Here is a 10,223-nt window from a genome sequence, read left to right on the forward strand (position 1 = left end):
CGTGAGACGAGCCGCTTTCTCTTTCCCTCACCATCGATTGTGCCAAGGTGGCAGCACTCTGATCAGGCCTTTTTAATAAAACTGCACTTCACTGTTCGGCCATCACAGTTCTGGCAGGTAATCACACCTACAGAATATTTTGCAAAGTCCGCAACCAGAAAAGCTTCAAGGTAAGATCGTAGCACTCCTGTTTATTATTTTAATGTTTTTTTTCCATGTCAAGTGAGCATGGTAGATTTTCAACATTTTAAAAGACGTTAATGGTGTCAATAATATTGCTAGCTCAGTTTTGGGTTGCGAAAGTCCCATCCTATTGCTGGAAGGAGCTTTGCTTTAATAAAAAGCCTGCAATTATTTTGGTGTTAATAAATTGTGCTCAGATCAGCAGACTGTCCATTTATAAAATATCGCACTGAAATTTAGAAAAACTGGTTTTAATCTATTTTAGTGCAATTGTTTTAATTTAAAGGCTATTTTCAACTATTTGATTTCAGCTTTTAATAAAGTATACGCTATAAAATATTCAGAAAACATACTCCAGAAAGGTTAGTTATTTATATTCTAAGCCTTGGTTATGCTTTTCTGATGCTATCAATTTTGGCCTTGAGTTGCGAAATTGCTCGTCTTCTTATCTCTAAGAATTAGAGAGCAATTTAATTGTTATATATTAAAGTTCCTTATTTTGTCAACAGTGTATATTATTGATAAACTTACTTACGATATATTAATTCAGCGCTCGTGTTAGGAGTCCGACAAAGACGCAAATAATTAATATTTACGTCAGAATTTTTCCCTGAAACTTGTAAAAGTGTTCTGAAATACATAAATATTTTACACTGATTTGCTAGTTAAAAGAAAAATAATCTAGAAAAGGTTAAGCGAAATGTTGTTGCAGCTGCAATAGAAAAGCGTACTAAACACTCTGTTATCGTTGTTTTAAGACTCAAAGACAGACGACAAAAGCAATTTCAATTGCATCTTTTGTTTAAAAGGTACGAATTGTAGAGGACTACAAAGTTATTTTCGTAGATGTTCTCTAACTGTGACGGGTTTTGGTTACAATTCCAGCACTACTTGCTACAACCATTCCACAAATCATGATGTTAATTTTTTAATGTACGTTGTGGCAAAGGTGCACAGTTGTTCCGTTTGCACATTTCTCAAGCGACATTGAGAAATCTATCTTGCTAAGTACTATACCAACTAGAAAAGAAATTCCCAAGCTGAAGGACGTGTTCAATGGGTCTCTTAATGAAAGAGGATACCTTTCCCAAAGGAGGACCGGGAGTCTTGGTATGTGGACGAGCCAAAAGCAATCACTTATCAAATGTCCAATGTAAAAAAAAAGTTACATCTAGAAAAGTAACCAGTCTTATTTATCTAGAGGCTTGAAAACAAAGCATTTTGTTTTGTTATCTTGGAAATTATCAAAAAGGCTAATTCTCGCAAACGTTTGTAAATAATCTGCCTTGAAAGAAAGTACACACTTTTAGATGCACTATTCATTAAATTATGAGTTCTGTCGAATTTTGTATTTAATTGCTCAACTAAAAGAGTACCATAATTCAGGTGACACGGTAGAATGTTATAAACAATCCAAGTACTGTATCATTTTAAATCACTTTAATGTGATTGTACATACAATCAATGAGGGGCTCGCCATAAGATAAACGCCTAAATGAAATGAGGGGCGATTCATCTTAAAACAATTTTCCTTACTCTTTTCAGCCTTCGTTGAATATCTGAGTGCTTCGCGAAAGAAAGAATTTTGTGTCTGTAAAAGCGGCCACAGTGTCTTAACTCAATTAGTGGTTTAAAAATGAACTAAAATGTTCGCTTTTGTTGAAACTCAGATTTCTCATCAGAGTCAAATTTATAAAAGAAATCAATTTGGCGGTTTTGCAATGGGAACATTGTTGTGGAACACAACTTTTTCAAGAGCTTATTGAGCCCCAATTTCAAGTGAATTTTCGACAACATTTTCATACTAAAGCGTTACTTATTAGAGGAGTGATTAGAGCTTTGGGGTTTCGGAAAATTTTGGGATGTTTTATTTGATGTATATGTCATAATGTTACATAAACACTAATCGATGTGACAGACTGTGGCATTCTGATACCGTGTTGTTTTTTGCAAGATTCTGACTTCTATTTGTTAGCAGAAGGGAAATGGATATTTTCAGAATAAAGGTGGCAAATTAAATCTTTTTTTAGTATTTACCAATAGCGAGTTTTTAAAGGATAAAATTTTGTTGTTCGAAGTAAATATTGGCATTCAATGAAAAAGTAAACGGAGTTATGATCAATCGTGTCTCAAAGTGAAGATATATATAAAGCGAAATAAATTAATTCGTTTCAACACACCCCAAATGCTGGGGGAGCTCAGCAAGTCAGGCAGCATCTGTAGAAATGAATAAGTAGTCGAAGGCCGAGAGTCTTCATCAAAACTGGAAAGAAAGGGGAAAATACCAGAATAAAAAAGGTGGGAGAGGGGAAGGAGTACAAACTAGAAGGTGAAAGGTGAAACCAGATGGGTGGAAAAGGTAAAGGTCTGGAGAGAACGAATCTAACAGGAGAGGAGAGTGGACTGTGGGAGAAAGGGAACGGGGGGGGCACAGGGGGAGGTGATGGGGCAGCTGAAGAGAAGTTAGAGGCCAGAATGGGGATAGAAAAAGAGGGAAGGGGAGGAGAAAATTACAGGAAGGAGGTATCGATATTCATACAATCAGGTTGGAGACTACCCAGAAGGAAGATGAGGCGTTGATCCTCCACCCTCAGCTTGGCCTCACGTTGACCGACAAGTCGGAACGGGAATGGAGATAGGAATTAAAATGATTGGCCGCCGGGAAATTCCGCTTTTGGCGAATGGAGCGGAGGTGCTCGACATAACTTCGTTATAAAGAGAAGCTAAAATTGAACTTTCTTGCATTGCAAATATCTTTAACTTCGAATAATTCAATTCCACGCGAATTTGTATTGTGGTTAACAAATGACCGGCGGAGTTCTGCACATTTTTAAAATGTATTTACAATTTCAATCCGATATGAAATTTATGAGTAAATGTGAAATCGTAATCCTTTAAATTGATATTAACCTTTTCCGCAATCCTTATTGAGTGCTGATTGTTTCCTAGAAATCGGAAATGTTTCCGATTTCAGAAGCTCCCCACAACACCGCGATCGCTCTGCTTCCCAACACCACATCCTTTTTCTTTGTCGCATTTGGTTTCCATTTACACAAATGTAATGAGTCCATCTAGAAGCTGTACAAGCTACAATATAACGGATGAAATAAAGGGCATCTATTGAATCTAGCTTGCACCTATTTTAATTCAGAAACCACTCAAGGGAAAGGCTGTGAACATAATAACCACGTAATCAATGTTCTCCAAGAAAATAATGTCATATAATTTCATTTTCATCGTCGAAAAAATAATTCATTGCAAAATGCTGTGCGAGTTTGCAACTTTTAATGAATTTGTAAATACATTCTTTCGAATCACTTCTTTCGAATTTAATATTCTTAGCTACTGATCTCTACGTGAAGCTCTAAAATGTATCGACTTTCATTTGCGTTTTAAACTGTACAAACAGATGGTAAAACGCAAATGGTGATCGAGTTTGGAACAATCATTTACATTTTAAGATTTTTCGATTTTGTCGGACTTGTCTGCAGATTTATGGTGGGCGTTGGATTTGTTATTTGATCAGTGACGTTTACAGTTGATCAAATATAATAGGAAATGTACGAAATCATGAAAAATATTAAAACGTATCGAAATCACAAAACTTTTTATCATTATATATAATTTTAACGAACAGCGTGTAAACATCGCTAAACGGACAATAAAGTCGCAATGTAACGTATCTATTTGTTTTGGTAACACACCGTTCGTTTTCATTTATCCATGATGAACATTTTCTATCAAAACTTGATTGAAAAAGGCAGATACGCAAACTGTTCTGAACATGGCTTGTCAATATACATAAAACTACAATTTTGATCAAAAATTCATAGACCTGAAACGTTAACTGTTTCTCTCTCTCTCTCTCTCTCCCCTGGCTCGCTATTGCACAGATCTTTCTGTTTTATTTTACTTGAAAATAAAATTACTCATTTTTAACCCTGAGGTCAGAAAAATGTCAGTCTTTCGTTTACGTAAACAGTCAAGTATCAGACTAAAGTAACTTTTTGATCACAGGTTAGAAATATTTCAGATTAAACGTTAAAGTAAATTTCAGATTAAAATGTTAAACCATTTTAAACAAACGGATTGATTGTAACAAAACATGAAAAGCGTCAAATTCCGACTTTTTGGTAGTTTTCCAGTTTGCAATAAAAGTAATGGTTTTTACCATAGATTAATTCGAAATAAACAAAATGTTTCATAAGCAAAATACAACAGCGATTAAAAGAGCTACTGAAATGCAACGAATTCCATTACTTTAAGTAATTTATTTATTTGCTGTATTATATGAATGTAATAGGTTTACGGATTCATTAGGGAATGCAGCCATTTTGGTTATCAATTGTTGTTATTTATATGCATCGTAAAAACATTGTTCCATTACCTATAGTATATTGTTTATATTTCGATATTTGCTGAGTTTAAATGTTCTCTCAAAATTGACTTAATTGTCAGGTAATAAATACCTATACAAAATTAACATATTATGATATTATTGCGGGAGACTTTTAATAGCAGTGAAGAATTACCTATGGCAGAAAAATCTGATGACTAAAAGTCCTGACTGTAATCGAACGGGAGCGAAATCTGTTCCCATCACTTTCCCCATATTATCGATGTTCAATGTCTCACTTTGTCGAGGGCAGACATCAGCTGCTTTCTGCGATACTTGAGCAGTTCGAGACAGACCGCGAGGTCGGCAGGTTGTAAGGGAACTGGTGATTGGCGGGCTGCGCGGTGTTCTGGAAACCTTGTCCAATGAGGAAGCCTCTAACGAAATGCCTCTTGCCTTGCTGCAGTCTCGCGAGATCGCCGGCTGCTGGGAGTTTGGAAGAAGGCTACCATCATGGCGGATAGAGACAGTGGAAGCGAGCAAGGGGCGGCCAGCTCGAGCTTGCAACAGCTGCAGCAGGAGACGCAGGAATTGGCTTCCAAGAGGGTGGACATTCAGAATAAGCGCTTCTACCTGGACGTGAAGCAGAATGTGAAAGGCCGATTCCTGAAGATAGCAGAGGTGGGAGCGGGAGGCAATAAAAGTCGTCTAACTCTCTCCATGTCTGTTGCTGTGGAGTTCCGCGACTACCTGGGAGATTTCATCGAACATTACGCACAGCTCGGCCCCAGCAACCCGGACATGCAGACAGATGAGCCGAGGCGAGCTCTGAAAAGTGAATTCTTGGTGCGGGAAAACCGCAAGTATTACATGGATTTAAAAGAGAATCAACGGGGCCGGTTCCTACGGATTCGTCAGACCGTAAACCGGGGACATGGCCTTGGTTCCCAGGGTCAAACTATCGCCCTCCCCGCTCAGGGGCTGATTGAATTCCGTGATGCACTCGCTAAACTAATCGACGATTATGGCATCGAAGAGGAACCAACTGAGCTGCCCGAAGGGACATCGCTCACTGTGGACAACAAGCGATTTTTCTTTGACGTTGGGTCAAACAAGTATGGCGTTTTTATGAGAGTAAGTGAGGTGAAACCATCGTACCGCAATTCTATCACGATACCATACAAAGTGTGGGCCAAGTTTGGAAATACTTTCAGTAAATACGCAGAGGAAATGAAGAAAATACAGGAGAAACAGCGGGAGAAAAGGTCTGAACAGCAAGAGGAAGCTCCCGGAGATGATGGGGAGGAAGACTGATATAACTGTAATTAAAAACTCTTCCTGTAAAACTGTAACTGTTTAACTCCGAGGGAGCACCACCCACCAAACCTCCACAACTGACAGTTCGACTTGTCACCCATCGCTGGATGTTCGTCCACTTATCAACCGTGTAAACCGTAAGCAGCTGCTAAGTAATAACATTATGAACTGTGTTTCCTACTTGATAAAAAAAAACTGAGTGTTTATTTCCCTGATTAACCAAGACTTTTGTACACGTTCAAGCTATTAAAAGTGTTTGCAATCGTCAGATAATATGCTGAATTATAATGAAATAAGTCCTTTTCATGTGAGCTAACATTTGACTTAGCACAAAATGAGAGATATTTTAGAAGAACACGTAAATAATATTTTTAGTTTTCTCATTTTGTTACCAAATTTCAAACATTATACGGAGGTTATAGTATATTTGGCACCCTATATACCTGTGATTAGAGATGTGTATATATGAGGGCTAGGCATGCTGTGTGTCTGAGCTTTGTTAAATGTAATGCAGAAGTCTGTAGAGTTAAAAGGTACATAGGTTTATTCATGCAAGGTAAAACTATTAAGAAGTGCTCTCTTTTATACAATATGCATTGCATCTGGACCTTAAACATAAAACTGGTCAGTGGAACTTCTGTGAACATGAAGCAAATTATTAAAAAAGGCATTTAAATGAAAACTGCAAAGTTGTTTGATTTTTACAGACAAATGTTAACCTATGATTAACAAAGCAAGTAGCACATTTTAAGTTAGGTTATGATAATTTTGCTCTTAACTGTGAATGTGAGTTTCTGGTATTTAATGTATTTAGATTAGTTGTCAAATTATATGCATTCTATCAGATGGTACATAATTAACAATTGATAGGGAACTTTTAATGTGAGTGCATTCATGTAGCAAGCTATTGCCTAAATTACTGTTGCCTGTAAAGAGAGGAAATTGCATTTATTTGCTTTGTAGGGGGAAGGGGTCAACTTAACTTAAGTGGAAATCTGAGTGAGTGACATGTCAATTTATGGGGGCCAACTCTTCCAGATTACATTTCCCGTTTGGTTAATGTTGTATTTTAGAACATTCTAAAGGCACAGATTATTCTGCACTTTATAGCATCACAGTATTAACATATATAAATATAAATATATATATAATTTGGTATGTTTTCCTTTTTGTAGTACAACCTATCAAAATGTTTTACATGTCTTACTTATTGCTAGTGACTGTTGCATTCATGTGAATTATCTGTTGCTGGCAAGTTTGAAGTATTACATTCTAGATCATTAATCACTGTAAAAGTCATGTTTCATTCTTTCTGGGCTTTCCCCCAGCTTTTTTTTTTCTGTAGTTCTTCAGTCAGTTGTGACCTTGTCATTTGGGATTATGTAGAGATAAAATTCTTTGTTATATAGTTTAGACTTTGGCTTTCGTGTGGTTTGTTTCTAGAATTCTACAACCATTGTGGTAACGTTTTTAGGATTCTGCTATTCTGTCGTGAGTAAAGCAAGGGCTGCTTTGTTCTAAACTTGTAACCAATAAATCCAGGCTCCAGTCATTTAAATTGGAGCCACACCTTGGATAAGTTTTAAAACCTTCCTGAATATTTGTACAGTATGATACTGTATATACATAGGGTATTAAATATAACCATTACACACATTCAAATTTCATGGTTTAACTGAAGTTTAGCCATTTATTGTAGATATTTGATAGTTGTGAACCTAGATATTTCTCATCCACCACTTGATAGTTATATGATTCAACACATGGCAATGTGTCATCAAGTAATTTTTATTGTAACATTTGATGCATCATTTTTGTATTTTTTTATAATACTGAATTTAACAGACATTGCCAGTACTTGCCCAGCCAGTTGCCTTTTACTACTTGCAAAAACAATTAGGTGCTACTGTAATTTGAGGCATGTTATTCATGTAGCACAACATTTTAGCAGCACTGTTGTAACTAGTGTGGAATTGGGCAATAAATATTGCTAACCCTGTCACTGTTCTGTTATATATAAATATTAAAAATTGAATATCAGATTTTGCAGAGGTTTACTTTAAAATTTATTTATATTGCCTCTGTATATAAATGCATAATTCATTGAATATGCATATTGATGAGGCATCCAACTTTATTAATGGATTTTCATCCCCATCACTTCATTCTTCTGTCGTTTTGATTTATCCAATCCTACTGCCAAACAAGGCAAAGTAATTCATACCAGATTGATAGATTCAAGCAGGTTGAGCCTTAATTTGAAAACAATTGCAGCAGACAAGATTAGAAATGCAATCAAATGTAAATTTACTTTAATCAAGATTGTAAAAGCAGTTAATAACTGTATAAGCTCATAAATCCAATTCTAAATAGCTGAAGTCCTTATTTTAGATAATTCACAAACTGTAATAATTATTATGGCAGCCCTTGTTTTAAGTTGTGAGCTGAAATCTGCCCCGCCTCCACTCATATTGTATGTGATTTTGAATTTGTGGGCTTGCCAGTTTGCTTCAAGTGCCAGCAGCTTTGCAGTGCAGCAGTTCAAAGACACATTGGCTTTAATCAGGCCAAGACGGTTGGTACTGGCTTGAATAGTGTTCACTGAAAGCCACTCTGCCTTGTCTGAATACCACTATATTCATAGTGGAAATAAACATAAAATATGGCTATTTTCATATAAACAGCGATGACCAATATGGCTCATAAATGTTCCACAAAATGGCTTTTCTGAGACTGAAGTCTGTACAGACTTTTAGAATAGGACTATCTGTTTGAAAACAACCTTGTAGTTTGCAGTGCATTTGACTTGCAGCCAAGCCGCTAGAGTTGGCCTCAATTGTGCATAAAAGTTGAGTAGAATCCTGCTGCATTAATAGCTGTCATTTTGCAAGATGCCACAGATTCAAAAGGTGTCGTGATGCAAATTCAGTAGATGAGTGATGTGCAATAACTGAGATTCTTAAATATTAATTTTATACTTTCTCTTTTACCCATTTTCCTTTTGCAAGCCTTATTGATGTACACTCGTTAAAATTCTAAAGTTTGAACTGAATTTCCATCTTTACCGACTTCTTTGAAGAAAAGCACTTTTATTATTCAAGAAAAATTCTTGTGCATAAGCAAAATGTTTTTTTGGCAAGAATTCAAATTTGGAATTAATTTTCTGTTTAACATTATTTCAGTAGGAGCCAATTAAAAGAAAACCAAAAAATAGTATGGTAGTAAGTTTCTTTGCTTTAAGTTTGAAGTCTCAGTTTGTAAAACTTGCTAAATGTCAAAATGTGATACCATTATCTTTGCGGTCTGTTTCAAAAGTTTTACCTAAAATATTTGACTGATTTACTGCCATTTAATATCAATTAAGCATGGTGCTGATTTAATTTTTAATTGTCAGAAATGAAGTTAATTTTAGAAGTTTTAGAAATATTTTTTGTTGTATTTTCACAATCCTAATAAATTCCTTTTGAGAATCTTTGGTGGTAGACTATTTTGTTGGAATATACTATTAAGATGGCTTGCCAGTAACTGTTTAGATTGCCTCAATGTAATGTAGGGATACTATAACATTGATGTTTGCTTGCTTGCTTTGGATACTTAAGTTTCCCAATACATATTGGCTTTATTGGAGAATTTGTTTTATAAGACAGCATTGACAACATTTTAAGGTTAATATTTTACAGTATTTTCTTTGTATAAAATGTGTTGCTTTCCTTTTAGAATTTTTGTCGTCCTCTTTATAATTTATGAAGTATAAATTCTGATTCTGAAAAAGTGCCATATCACTTATTTTTAAGACAGAAGAGTTGCACAGCCCAAAAAACAGATGCCAGTTTTCTTTGGACTTTTGTTTACAGGGCAAGTGATTATCAGTTTAATCTACCTGATAAATTGCTGAATCTTGCAGATTCGTGCCTCATTTTACTTTGATTATATAATCAGTTTTAAGAAGTTGAATTTATTCATTTGGCCATAACTTGAAGATTGGTTTGTTTATCATTGTTTTCATTGTGTTTAATAAAACTGCGGAACTTGCCTAGATGAAAATGGAAAAAAATAATTAACTATTTGATAGAGAATTTGTGCATCAAATTCTTTCCTTTTTCTATGTGAAGATGTAAACAGCTGTCACAATAAACATGCACATTTTGGAGCACTTGTGGAAGAGGAAAGATTAATGAATCTTTTACTTATTAATTTGAGAAAAATTTTAGAAGGCAATTTTAATTAACTGCAATACAGAAAAATGGCATATGCAGTGTAGTACTTCACTCTTTAATCAGATATGAAAGCTCAGATTGCAATTGCTTACATCCCACAGAATCTAACAATTTAAATGTCAAACTTTGAAGGAGACACGTTTAGACTGAGCATTCTTACTGAGTCTTGA

The 10,223-nt window shown here is 35.4% G+C and overlaps 1 protein-coding gene across 1 annotated transcript; it reads left to right on the forward strand.

Moving 5' to 3' along the window:
* Positions 1–38: 38 nt before the first annotated feature.
* Positions 39–9,308, forward strand: LOC132405465 (transcriptional activator protein Pur-alpha-like). The gene is made up of 2 exons (XM_059990295.1): positions 39–170; positions 4,986–9,308. Exon 2 carries the CDS (start codon positions 5,033–5,035, stop codon positions 5,831–5,833), a length of 801 nt encoding a protein of 266 aa, XP_059846278.1. The 5' UTR covers positions 39–170; positions 4,986–5,032; the 3' UTR covers positions 5,834–9,308.
* Positions 9,309–10,223: the final 915 nt, after the last annotated feature.

The sequence above is a fragment of the Hypanus sabinus genome, chromosome 15 (genome assembly GCF_030144855.1).
Source record: "Hypanus sabinus isolate sHypSab1 chromosome 15, sHypSab1.hap1, whole genome shotgun sequence".
NCBI classification, from domain to species: Eukaryota; Metazoa; Chordata; class Chondrichthyes; order Myliobatiformes; family Dasyatidae; genus Hypanus; species Hypanus sabinus.

Coding starts and splice junctions, on each gene's coding strand:
- LOC132405465 (XM_059990295.1), top strand. CDS start 5,033: ATGGCGGATAGAGACAGTGGAAGCGAGCAAGGGGCGGCCAGCTCGAGC.